Here is a 14,096-nt window from a genome sequence, read left to right as displayed (position 1 = left end):
ATTTGATGTGCAGCTTTTGTTTAGTCGGGAATCTGTCGTAATTGCAAATATGCTCTATAAAAATGAACACAATCATGGAGGGGGGGAGGCATGATGGGTGGGAATGCCTGTTTCATTTCTGTAAAATTTCAAGAAACGTGTTTCAGCCGTGATTTGTGACTATATTGAAAAGAAGAAACCTTTATATTTTTGACGTTACCCTTATTCCCTGAGCCTATTTCTTTTGATGTTTTTGTGCAAATAATTTTATTGTAAAAATGAATGTCATGTTTCAATCTGACACTAATCTTGTTTGAGATGTCTCCAGTGGAACTACTTCATTCTGTTTGTTTTTGATCAATATAAACCTTTAATTGTGTACTTAACTTTTGAAGAATAGTTTGTTTTTTGACCTGCCATAATTGTTCGAACTGAGTCAGTTTACTTTGCTGTTGTGTGAAGGATTTGACTTGAACGAAGCATTTCTTTACTATTAAAACTGTCACTTTGAAGTCTTGCTAAACTGTTTGTTTTAAACATTGAGAGCTGATAAGATGATGAAACATGCAGCATAATACAATTAAAAAGTATGAATATTTGTCTTTTACCATATAGGCAGACAGTACCCGTCGTGTGAGACAGTACAACAAACACTACATACTACACAAACTGCTTGTTATTGGACCAAAGTCAAAGCAAGCAAAATTATATAGAAATTAGTATATATCACACACCAACATAAAATTATGCTTTGATAAATATCAAGTGATAAGAGTAAAGAAGAGGGAGGCTCATAGATTGAACATGTGCCTAATATAGGTGCGGAAAAGCGCGTCACATTTTTATATCTTTCTAATCTCATACATTTAATAAAGATACATGTTTCAAATTTAATTCACACAACATTTAGTAGGCTGTGTGATGTCATTATCAGCTCTGACACACTTGAAGCAAATCCTGGAGGTTTAAAATGAACTGTAGTCCTCAGATGAAGGTACACATCTATTCCATTGAGAGGTCTCACATGCCTTTATGAACAAATCAATTACAGGTCTATGCCTTGGTTCATATTCTCTGTTAGCTTTTCATATGGACATCAATTCCATGCCACACAAGCAACATGTCATGATAATCTGCTTCTTGCGCCACTAGAGGTCATCACTGTACAATGCACACACGTTACTCAAGCAGTTTTTCCTTTGCAAATTAATTTCTCCTTTCAGTCACTTCTGAAATTAATACAATACATAATGTAATGCACATAATAATAGTTAACTTTCTACTGAAAGTGTTCAAATATTCCAACGAGTAAATAGTTTCAAACATCACTCAGCTCAGCAACTTTGTTACAAACGAGCTCAATTTCCTTTTGAAGTTTCTCCTTTTCCAGACGATACTTGAGGTCTGCTATTTCCTTCAGTGACCCGATGGCATCATGCACAGACCTGAACCCTGAAACCAAAACAGTGGTCAGTTTAAATGTAGCCTATAGAGACTCCCTTACCTAAACCTATAAACAGTGTGTATTTAAATTCTTGCTTGGTAAAATATTTATACCTGTTTTATTGGTACAAACATGCATTAATTAACATTGCATCACGATTCATTTTGTATGTGATTTTAACATATAAAGTTCAAAGGGCTCTGAATCCCTTCATCTCTGTCTGCTCGAGTCTAGAATATTTACAACACAAATTAATTATGCATTGCATCTCATACCATCCTCCTCAATGTCCTCACAGTAGTAGAGTAAGTGAGGAATGAATGGCTCTGCAGAATAGTGCTTGGCCAAGCGATGATGTATGTCTGCATTTATCTCTGCTCTTATTTAGTGAGGCAGCATTTGGCCCGTGGTAAGTGAATGCACTGGAGGAACTGGGAACTGCTTTGAGGCCGTGAAGGATGTGGACAGCATCAGCTCAGGCACTCATATTAGGAATGGGTAGAGTAGCCAATACTGTATGTTTACTCATGTAAGAGTAGTCACGTCAATAATAAGATTACATAAGTAGAAGTAAAGTTATCCAAATATCAAAAGAGTAAAGTAAGTACTTCATGAAAATACTACCGTAGTTGAGTACTGACTGATCGTAAAAGTCGGATCTTTGGTTTATAAAAAAAAAAATCCAATACATCCAAAGAGTACACAGTAAAAATACAGATAAATAGATTTTCAGATTATTATTATTATTTTTTTAAGTTTTAAAGGAACAGGCCACCGTTTTTCCATACTGAGATATGTTCTTACCTGAACTTAGACGAATTCATACGTACCTGTCTGGTCTTTGTGCATGCCTGTGGAAGAGCTTGGTAGCTTCCAACTTCACCCCTGTTTGGAGCTATAGGAATATGGTGCACATCAACTCGTCTAAGCTCAGGTAAGAACATATCTCAGTATGTAAAAACGGTGAACTATTCCTTTAAGTTTTAATGTATTCAATTTACATTAATTTATACATGTAAATAGGAAGTTTTTGCCCCTTTCAGATGTATATGACTCATAAGAGTACTGTTACTGTGAAATAAAAAGCACTCACAATTAACTATAAAACAACTAACACGTTACTTAAGTATGTAGGGCCTACTGGAGTAAACTAAGTACTACTCACCATGGATGTTCTCTTCCTCTCTCAGCACATCACTTGTCTTTCAGAAACATAAATTTAAGAGGTTGTGTCTGGAGGAGCATTCAGTGTAATATGTGCGCCCACTCAAAATGCAAATCCCCGTGGTAGTGAACATATGATTTGTTGTCGCTTTCAATAAAACTCTATTACGCCCGAAGGAAAGTATTAGTGGATTACACGGTGGCACAGCAGTTAGCGCTCGTGCTTCACAGCTAGAAGGTCCCAGGTTTGATCCCCGGGCTTTCTGTGTGGAGTCTGTGTAGGTTTCCTCCGGGTTCACTGGTTTCCCCTACCACTAAAAATATGTACAATAGGTCAAGATGAAGAGTGTGTTTGAGTGTGTAAGTGGGGGACAAAGGATGGAAATTAACCAAGACACACAGAAAAACTTCTATAGTGTGTATTATTAAAGAATACATAAATAGAAAGTTTACTTTTTCAGGATCAGTCTTCGGGATAATGACAAAGGATTAGATATGGGAGCATGAATACTCTCTGCGCTCTGGTTGCATTTACACATGTTTGCTCGCTCATGGCAGTATGTGAAGATGCAGATCACTCACCTTTGTGGTAATTCTGTTTAAGCAGCTGCAGCTCGTGATGAAGGCTGTGCTCCAGTGAACTGACTCTTTGGCAGAGGTCGGTTTCCATCCGTTTGAGCAGCTCTGCCCGACCAGAATGGGACAGATCCTGACGTGCTTCCAACGGCTCCAGGCGAGTTTCAAAGGCACGCAGCCTGTCCAGTAATCTGCACTCTGCCTCCTTCTTTGAACAGAAAAACGTAGCTTCAACATTTGTAACGTAGTATAGCAGCCTATATTGACTCACAAACAAACTAGATTTTACTTCCCAACGAAGGGCTAGCCAAATTTTGGTCAGGTTTGCAGAGCTTCTGAACTAAGTGGTCCAAATGTTGATATAATTATTATGAAGAGATAGCATTTTTAGATATTTTTCCTGATTGTTGTTTTACAATTTATTTATTAACCATTAAAATAAATATATATGACTTGAATTTTCCCAAAAATATGTTTTTGTCAGGGCAGAAAAGTGTGTCTGGGTTGCCAACTCGTTGTTATATCCACTGGTTGGGAACCACTTATCGAGATTACTTTTTTCATGCCAGACAAAATTATAAAACATGCTGACTTTAACTTTTTCAATAATTAGTGGTTATATCAAAAGCAATCTTATGAGTACCAAACTGTCTTGTATGTGCTGGTTACGCTGTTCAAACGTCTGAATACAGTCATGAATTTTTTGATCAATATACTTCTTCAGGAGATCGTACTGCTTCATAGTTTCCATGATTTTTCCTGACAATCTGCAGAACACAAAGAAGAGTTTGGTTGGAAAGACAACCTTTACATTGTTTATGCTTTATTAATCATAATGAAAACCAAACAATTGGATAGTGTGTAAGTTTCAGCCAAGTTGAGAAGCATGTGGCTCAAACACCAGCATTTTTTTTTGCTGACCGCGGTGTTCGTTTTCTAACTAGACAAAAGTAAAGATAAGAGTTGAGAGTGTGAAACCTTGAGTAATCTTATGACTTAGCCTTTTCCTTAAAAGTGTCAAACAGCTGCTTTACAACAGGCTTATCCAGTTGCTGCTGAGTTGTAACTGCAGACTAACAATTTTAACTGTGTTAAAAAGAAAGGTCTTCGATTACTGGTGGTGGGGTTTAGTTACATCATATTTTGTGCCATCAAAAGGTAGTTCATTGGTTGACTGATGATGCATGTATGGTTGGCCAGTACAATCAAAATGTAAAGGTATAGGTTGAAATCAGACTACAATGCTTTCACACATGGTGTTGTTTAAATCAGAAAAATTGCATTGAGCTATTTTTTTCCAAAATTGTGCAGCATTTGTGCGTGATTCAGAAAATGATCAAGTGAATCTGTGTCTGTGTCCACCCAACTGTATCTCAAAACCACACTGGATTTAAAACATGGTGTTATAAGGGGTTGCAGTATGATGATATATAATCAAATATTTATGTATAGGCTAACCAATTGCACTGAAGCGTGAACATTTAGAAGTAACAACACAGAGCTTTGTAATTAGCTCACGGAGCAATACAAAGGAAAAAACAATGTTGATGAAGCCTTACTGGTTTTCTACTTTTCCAACTTGGTTTTGCGTGTCAATAATGAAGCCTCTTTGAATCTGGTATGATTCTGCCAAAGATGTCTCCAATCTGCCAAGGTCACGCTGCAACTGGATAACAAACACAGCATGAATAACATGATGTAATGTAATACTGTAATAGACTGATTTACAGATCTGAAACCTGACCTCTCGCTCCTTTGCAATTTCTGCTGAGTTGAGTTTATCGAGCCCCAGTTCTACTCCAGACTACCTCTGGCCTACTTCTTCAGCATTTTCAATTATCTTTATGGCACATGCTTGACCACTGCTCCAGAGCTAATGTGCTGTGCAGAGATTTACTCCCCTCTAAAGGACAGAGTGGAGTGGAGTGCCAGCCCAGTAACGTTGTGGGTTGACCATTTAAATTTGGTGACAACTCCATATCTACCACTGTGTATGGTCGTTAAGATTTGAGACAGTTTCTACGTATTATTATTTAATAATGCAACAGTCTGGTGATAAAAAAAATATTACTTTTATATTCATAAAAAACCTCTACACTGAATAATGGCTACATGGTAATAGGAGAGAAAAGAAAAAGAAAAGTAACATTTTAATGGTGACACAGGTATCCAGAGTCTGACTGAGTATGATTTTTAAAGTGTGATATATATTTTTCAAGCATATAAAAAGAAAACAACATTTTCAGAATGACTTCCAACAGAACACGTCCCCCAGAGTTTGAAACGGAGGGGTAAAACAAATTATTCGTTGCAGGGGTTTTCAGACTTTTCAAGTGTACCCTCACCCTTTCATAAAATATTTGACATTCCCACTAGGTCTAGATCAAGATCAAATCACGACTTACATAACTGGGTGTAAAGCATTTCTAAACTAGAAGAACTAGAAACCCAGGTAGGCTATCACTAAATTAGCGATACACATACCACAGTTTGAGAACCAATCATTTAGGGCTCTCTCTCATCAGTTAATGAATCTACTGGAGCTGTAACCACGTGATGAAAAGTTGTTGGATAACAGATGGTGGACGCCTTTCTTTGGCCCCAAAGATCAAACTACTTAGGTAGGCCTAAATAAATCACGTTTTCCTCTTATTGATGTCGTCTGCATCAACAAAAAACCCACCAAAAAAACTGTAGCCTACAATTAAAAAAAAAAAAGTACAGTTGGTGATTGTCATAACTCCTTCCCATTTTGTCATGATCATAAATGTAACTACATCCTGGTCATATCTGACCATATCTTACCGACTGGTGCCGTTGTATCACTCACTTATCAGTATCACATTACGACCTGCGGCAGCGATGGCCAATCGCGCGTGTAGAAAAATACCGATTTAGCAAACTGTGATGTGGATTATTATTATTTAACAATTAAAATACTAACTGGAACATTTCCATTGTTCAGTCTTCAACATAAATTTAACATGGGAATAATGAGTATGAATGCTGCCTGGGCCCACTTGCCTGTTGTAGCCAACTCATATTTAACTTTTTATTTTTTATTTTTTTTATTTTTTTAGGAAACACATTGGTATTCTATTTTAGCTCTTATAACAATGCAAAATGACTTAGGCAATTATGCTATGTGGCTGTTGACTTTATGCTGACCTCCAGCATTTCCATATTGTGTAAAATCTCACTTTGACTTGTAACTTGTTCATCTTTGCGCCCACAGCTGATCGGAGCTGGGTCACCTCCTGCTGCAGACGGATAACCTGTCTCTGACTGGAGTTCACTTCCGCACTCAGCCTGGCAATGCTACCATCACACCTGGGATGAAGGAAAGCCCATAAATGTAGGAAATGGTACAGCACATGTAAAATGGAAAGGTTGTTGTGTACACTGGAAACACTTTGAACAACTTAAGAGTAGAAAAAGAGATAATGTCTTTTGATTTATGTTAATATATTGTAGTGCTCTTCCAGGGCTCATTTATTATGACATATACTATAATATAATTAGACATGGAAGAATAGTCAACAACGTCTATATTAAAGACAATTTACAGTACTACAAAAGTTAAAAACAACAATTAAAACTTAAACGTTCTTAAAAATAAAAGTAATTCTGTTCCTTGTGTCAGTATAGGCTCCCTACCTGGCGACTCTTCCTCTCAAGTCCCCGATGCCAGCCATGTTCTTGTGGTCGATCCACTGAACAGCCTGCGTGGTCCCACATACAGCGGCGTCTCGCTGAGCTCTTTGCCTCTCCAATGTCTGGTAACACACAAACCTTTCAACATTAGGCAATAGTAGTTTACCTTAGTGTAAGTGTAATAGTCTTTTCATCTTTTAAAATACTCCTATGTGTCATATTATGGCTTACATTATTACTTATTCCAAGAGGCTGAATTAATTACATCCACATCATTTATTCTAATGGGTGAAGTGGTTTGCATTATCGGAGTAGAGTGTTGATTCCTGTGGCGTGTCGGGACCTCATTATGGCTGGAGAGTTTGATCATTTGGATCAGCCCTTTTTCACTGTTGGATCTTTAGCTCATTTCAGTGCCACACACAAATGAAACACATTTTATTTATCCACTTTTTAAAGAATAACAAATGGATTGCCTTTTTATTTTAATAATAATTTTACACAAGTAAAAATTACTGTATGAAATAACTACTCTAAGAAGTACAATTTCTTCAAAAAGTTACTCAAGTACCTGCAACTGAGCACTACCCATCTCTGGGTATGGGTGATTAACTTGGCGCCTATACTTTCCATCATGGTGGCTTGTCCAGGATGCCCGTGAGAGGGTCCGTCAGCAGTGAAACCCTACCAGAAACTCCAAAAACATTTGGCCCTGGAGTATCATATAGGCCACTGTGATGGAAAGTTAAGCCAACCACCTATACAGTCGCTGGGTCACTGAAAGGCCATGCTTCAAGTAAGCACAAGTTGCATAATCCATATTTAAGTATGATTGATTATTTAATTCGGAAGTCCCTAACTTTGGTGAGCTCAGCAACTTATCAGAATCCCCGGTGCCAGATGAGGTTTCTGTCTCTGTCTTTGTCTCTGTCTAACTCTCTCTCCGCATTCATCACTTTAATTATTTTTTGCATGAGAGGGATTTTATACTAACCTCAGTTACATTTGAAATAATCTATCTCTCATCGTGATTGGTGTGTTTGGTAAAATAATCGTTTGCCTTATTTCCATATTCACACTGTAATTTGGTGTTTGTTTGTTTAAACGAGATGCTCCTCCTGATACAGCTAATAACTATATAAACTGGAGTGGTCTACGATCTCTTGTCTATAGACACAACAGTTAGTTGAAATTGCGATCAGTTACAGTCGACTCACTTCGTTAGTGTAGTGAATGTTACTATGTGCTGACCTGTATGTTGAGACTGAGCTGCTTGACAATGCGAGTGATGGTGAGGATGTGGCTCTCCAGCAGTTTGTGGGACAGTGTCTGGGTGTGCACACATCCCTGAGAGCACTGCAAACTGGCTGCCACTTCATCTTTGATTCTGAACGCCTGCTCCAGCAGCGCAGCCAGAGTCCTGTCCTGGCTCTTCACATGGGCCTCTGAGACATCAGGCCTTCCACAGGAATAAAGCATAATCTATTGTTAGTGATTTATATTCATTACAGAGCATGACTGTATACTATCGATGTAAGTAATAAAGACAGAATGGGACTGTGGCCCTTAGGTCATCTTTAAACCTAATTTCTTATTGGCCTTATGTAACTGTGTGCCCCAGTCTGCCTGATGTCAAGAAACAGTTAATTTAATTTGACTGATTCATAGCATTGTTACAAAAGGTCAGCAGTACAATTGAATCCACACATTTAGAAAACTTACATAAGTTACAAATACAGTGTTTATTCTTTTACCTGTGGTTTGAGTGAAGAGGATGTAACACAAACACATTTGACATTCTAGATTTAAAAAAGAAAGAAAGAAAAAAGTCAATTTAGCACATGTCTTATTGTATCTTAGTATGGCAACTTTAAAAATGTGAAACCATATTCAAAGAAAATACAGTTTTATTTGTTTGATTCACTCAGCATGGTGGTACAGCAGTTAGTGCTCGTGCTTCACAGCTAGAAGGTCCCGGGTTCGATTCCCGGCCGGATGGGACCTTTCTGTGTGGAGTTTGTATGTTCTCTCCGTGTCTGAGTAGGTTTCCTCTACCACTAAAAACATGTACAATAGGCCAGAATGAATGTAGTGTGTGAGTGAGTGAGAGGTTGCTGGTGGTTGGTGATGGCACAGACAGGTAGCCTCGCTTCCATCAGTCTAGGGCAGCTGTGGCTATAATAGTAGCTTACCACACCGAGTATGGCATGAATGAATAATGTCGACAGTGTGACGCTTTGAGAAACTTGGTAACACAGGCTTGTAAAGCGCAATACTTTTATAAACCTGGGAAATAGGACCGTGGAAATATTTATTCCCCCATCTAATAATTATTGATTAATTCATACTCACGCGCTGTTCCTTGTTTAAGTCGTCTCTTTTAGTGTTTGTGTTTGTGCTGTCACTCTTGGTAACACTACAGACTCCTTCAGTGGGTTGGCCTGTCTGTCAGGCTGGATTTGTCAACACTAAGCAAGTACAGTGCATGTGGTGAAAGCCGCTAACTCAGCAAACCATAAAGCCTGTTTGACCAGGCGTTTAAAGCATCCTTTTCAGTTAAATGAAAAAGTGCCACTAACGTTGTCAATGCACTGTTTGCAGCAGATGTTACAGCATGGTATTCGAAACCATTTCACTAATTTGTTTGTATATAAAATGAAAGTAATGAATACAAGTGCTTATAGTTTAGACTCGTGTGGTTAATTAAAGATGCTTTATTATAGGCCTGTTAGTAATCTAAATTTGCATGAAGCCCTCGAGATAATGCATGTTATTAAGTTCTGAACAATTATGTTAAGCATATTCAAAGGTTAAAAAGGATTAACCTTAAAAAATAGCAAATGAAGGGTTCCTTTCCATTTTGATAGCTCAGTGATGTCTTAAGCTTTAGCTAACAGTGTTAATCAAGTTGGGGTTTGCATTTGACAATCCCCACTCTCAATGTATTATTAAAAGTGAAAAAAAAACAAACACTCTTTGTTAGGAATGATTAAATGGTAAGAGTTTGACATATGCAATAAATACTTCAGACTTATTTTTTCCCCAACGCTGCCACTGCTGGCTCATCTGATTTCTGTGCAAACCTAAAGGAAATGCAATAATAACTCCAAGTGTTTGGCTCTCACACTTTTATTTCCATTAGGGCAACTTGGACCTCTAGGCAAAACTCCAATGTTCTTTAAGTAATTAAAGTATTGTACTCTTTGCTGAAGGTATTGATCATAATCGGTTATTAATGTCAAATCCAGTGTCCACTGCGGCCATTGCTTGGCATTTTCACAGTATGCTGTTACTCTGGTTTGTCATTTATCAAGGGACAAAAACTACAACACACAGCATTCTTAATTTCCCACCATGACTTGTCAAGGCAATAGCGACATGTCACTGCAATTAGAAGGAGGTAAAAAATGTATATGTTGCACTAAAACACTGCCATTTAACTTTATTTTTCATCAGCAAACTTATAGGAACTGTTATGCATTAGATTATTTATGGTTGGCAAGCACTGAATACAGTAGATCAGTGCAGTTGCACTTCTGTCATTCAAGCCCTGGGTACCTGCTCTTACCACCCAATGAGTGTGGAGTTAATAAAAAAAAAAGACCTCTGTGAAGCTTTTTGGGTGCTGTGTAATGTGAGAAGCACAATGCAAATAAGATTCCCTTCCATACTCAGGCTCTTGTGCACATCTAGTCTTTTGTTAGAGACACTTTGTCTTGTTTTTGTCCTTGTTTTTGTAATCTTTTGTACAGATCCTTTCCAAAAACTTTGAATATCATGGCAAAGTCGATTTATTTTCATAATTCCATTCAAAATGTTAAACTTCCATAGATTATAAATTCAGGGCCCACAACTTAAACCATTTCAAGTATTTAGTTGTTTATTTTGACATAATTTGGGCTTCCAGCTCACAGAACCCACGGAAACACGATTTCCAAAAATTTTAATACTGTGAAGAGATCACCTTTTACTTCTCAATTTTTGCAAAGTCAATCTTCAATACTTTGTAGGGAATCCCTTTTTCCTTAATCACTGCCTCGATGCACGGTGGCATTGACAGGGAGTTATGGAAGCACAGATTTCCTTGATGCTTGCTGTCAGCTCTTCTTTGTTTTTGGGTCTGATGTCCCTCATTTTCGTCTTGATAAAACCCCATAGATTCTCAATGGGCTTTAGTTCCGGAGAGTTGGATGGCCAGTCAAGCACTGTGATGGCATGGGCTTCAAACCAGGTTTTGGTGCTTCTGGCGGTATGGGCAGGGGGCAGGTCGTGCTGGAAGATGAATTCTGCATCTCCATACAGATCCTAAGCAGAAGGAATCATAAAGTCCTCTAGAACATTCTGGTAGACTAATGCGTTGAACTTGGATTTAAGAAAGCAGAGTTTACCACCACCTGCACTGGACATTGCACCCCAAATCATGACTGACTGTGGATATTTCACACTGGACCTCAAGCAGCTTAGGTTCTGTTCCTCACCCATCTTCCTCCAAACCCTTGGACCTTGATTCCCGAATGAAAGGCACACTTTACTTTCATGGGAAAAGAGGACCTAGGACCACTAGCCAACAGTCCAGTCCTTCTTCTCCTTGGCCCAGTTGAGACGCTTCCTACATTGGCTCAGGCTCAGTAGCGGTTTGACCCGAGCAACCCGATAGTTGTCGCCCATCTCCCAGATGTGTCTGAATGTGGTGGTTTTTGTAGCTGTGACTCCCGCCTCATTCCACTCTTTGTGGATCTCTGCCAGATTCCTGACTCTTCTCTGTTTGATTATCCGCTGAAGCTCACAGTCAGCTCTTCTGCTGGTGCATCTTCTCCTGCCACATTTTGCCCTTCCACTAGACTTTCCATTGATATGCTTGGACACAGCACTCTGTGAACAGCCAGCCTCCTTAGCTATGAACTTTTGTGGCTCATCCTTTGGAGAGTATCAATGATGGTTTTCTGGCCAGTGTTCAAGTCTGCAGTCTTCCCCATATTGTTCCTAACTGACACAATTGAACCAAAGTGAAGCAATTTAATGACACGTGGGAAAACCTGTGCAGGTGCTTTGAGTGTAGTAGATGTGTGACACTCAGTTTAAAACATTCATGCCCTGTAAAATGTGTGCTGATTTCTTCACAGTATTCAATTATTTGGAAATCCTGTATTCGTGGGTTTTGTGAGCTGGAAACCCAAATTATGTACAAATAAACAACTACATACTTGAAATCATTTAAGTGGAATCTATAATCTATGGAATTTTAATGTTTTGAATGGAATTATGGAAATAAATCAACTTTTCCATGATATTCAAATTTTTTGAAAGGATCTGTAATCACTTTTTCATTATTTAGTCCTAAACTAAAGCCCGATGCGTTGGCCTAGGCTTTGGTGTGAAAAGCTTGAAAACCACTGCAGAGGGCTATTAAAAAGGAAGTCCCTGCTGCCAATGCACCACATAGCACTCGCTCAGCACCTTTAGTCTAAAGGCAATAACACATTTTGCATCCACATACAGTATGCCTTAGAAAGAGGCATATGTCCCTTTTGTGTATATCCACAAAACATGCAGAGTCCATCACTACAGGCATTTTAGGGACGTGTTATGCAACTATTGGTGTACATGCTTTTTGCACCCAAGTGGCGCGTTTGACCAGAGGGAGGCGTGGTGCGTTTAATCTGTATTTAAACAGAGCAATTAACTGCAGTTTGATAATCACTGGGGATTGAGAAGTGACCATTGGACTATGCGCGTTCAACCAAATGCACAGCGCTTTTTACTCCAAAGGAAGTCTGCATGATTGTGACACAACTTTATGGAATCGTTTTACAATTTGGGATATTGGACTACTTTATGGTGTTGCCTTCAAGGGAGTCGTAAAGCTACGTTGGAAGATTAACAACAGCCCATCCAGTGCGTCTCTCAGCCACTCAGCTGATCATCAGTGGAAAGCATCGTCTCACCACACGAAGTGTGTTCTCAGGCTGGCTGGCTGCTGTACAGGCACTATCGAGCAAAAATCTCCCAAGACCGACTCGGGACAAGAATCTATGTCTTATCAACGGAGGATGTGGAAGAATTTCCAGGAGAAAACCAAGCCATGGCTAAGCCCTAAACTGGGATCAGAGCGACGTGGTGGCGGTGGTGCTGAAGGGAGTAAAAAGGAATCTGGGTTATGGATGTTTAAGCGGAAAAAGAAACAACTGGACCGTGTGTTTTCGTCGTCTCAACCCAATTTATCCCAGTCTTTTGAAGGAGACAAGAAGTCTTATGGCTTGGAGTCAGGACCCAGCACTAGTAGCGGCGGACAGTGCCTGCTCCAGCCCCTTGGCGCTGCCTCTGGCGCCACGGGGAGCAAGCCCGAGTTGACGGCACACGGAAGTCCCAAACTGCCAATATCACTTATTGTGCACCAGCAAAAGAGCTCCTCTCTCGGGTCGGCATGCTTTGAGAAACTGGTGGTGGACCCGGTTACTCTGGTGGCAGAGGACGAGGAGCTGAGTAAAAACGCAAGTGATTCTGTGAGTAGAGACACGTGTTGTAAAACATAATTCATTCAGTCACGATTGAGGGTAAATAATGCAGATAAACAACATGTACTGAAATGGGTTGGCTAAAAAAACAACAACTAGAAGATGCTTTGGGCCGGCAGACGCAGCGGCTGCGTCATATGATGCGCATGCTGACGGTGAATGCGCGGTGTCTTTTCGCTGCTCCGTGGAGTGTGGAGCAGTTAGCTCTTGCTGCTGAACGGCAGCACTTTGACACATTATTTTCAATAAGACATGGAGTGGTCACAGAGTGTCGATTTGATCACATGTGCCGAATACTACTCCACACAATCGGACGCGTCACGCGACACTAGTGTGGCTGTGTCACTCTCTGTGCCCTTGAGACCGATCCTGCGTCAGACCAACAACATGTGGTCAACGTGTAGTCTGCAGGTCCCCGTGTTTATTCTATTCATGGCCGGTGACTGTGTCTTTGCCTGTCATGTAACTGTAAGGCTAAACAATGGCATGACAGCAAGTTGGCTGTGCACGTGCACCCTTAACCCGACATGCTGAGTCAGGGAGCTTCGAGGGGATGCTCTGACACACTACACGAGGAATTAAGTTATGCAAATAACCATTATGTTAACTCGGCTATATGACATTGACACTTTAAGGCTATACACTAAAGTTCTGTTGGAAAGCACATAGAAAATAAATATGATCAATATTAGCTAATAGATATTATGTGACTTGGTGGACTATATGTGTGGGTCTAATTATACATATTAACATTTAAAGCACAC

General features: G+C 39.5%; 2 protein-coding genes across 5 annotated transcripts in view; one reads left to right on the top strand and one right to left on the bottom strand.

The window, feature by feature from the left end:
* Positions 1–1,297: 1,297 nt before the first annotated feature.
* fam81b (family with sequence similarity 81 member B) lies at positions 1,298–11,485 on the bottom strand (the record flags this gene model as incomplete). Its single annotated transcript, XM_079572035.1, has 9 exons — positions 1,298–1,431; positions 3,170–3,371; positions 3,807–3,930; positions 4,723–4,829; positions 6,364–6,493; positions 6,821–6,939; positions 8,069–8,276; positions 11,046–11,122; positions 11,387–11,485. 9 exons carry the CDS (start codon positions 11,483–11,485, stop codon positions 1,298–1,300), a joined length of 1,200 nt encoding a protein of 399 aa, XP_079428161.1.
* Positions 11,486–12,418: 933 nt separating this feature from the next.
* Positions 12,419–14,096, top strand: part of mctp1a (multiple C2 domains, transmembrane 1a) — a 110,420-nt gene continuing 108,742 nt past the window's right edge. The window contains exon 1 of one of the 4 annotated variants that reach the window (XM_079554165.1): positions 12,419–13,320. In XM_079554165.1, coding sequence (XP_079410291.1) covers positions 12,562–13,320 — 759 coding nt within the window. In that variant the 5' untranslated portion in view covers positions 12,419–12,561. The remainder of the gene's footprint in view (positions 13,321–14,096) is intronic. The other 3 variants (XM_079554166.1, XM_079554168.1, XM_079554167.1) reach the window with 3 other exon arrangements.

Source organism: Gobius niger (assembly GCF_951799975.1).
Source record: "Gobius niger genome assembly, chromosome: 1".
Lineage (NCBI taxonomy): Eukaryota > Metazoa > Chordata > Actinopteri > Gobiiformes > Gobiidae > Gobius > Gobius niger.
The sequence above is the reverse complement of the archived record's forward strand: the minus strand, read 5'-3'. Positions and strand labels throughout refer to the sequence as shown.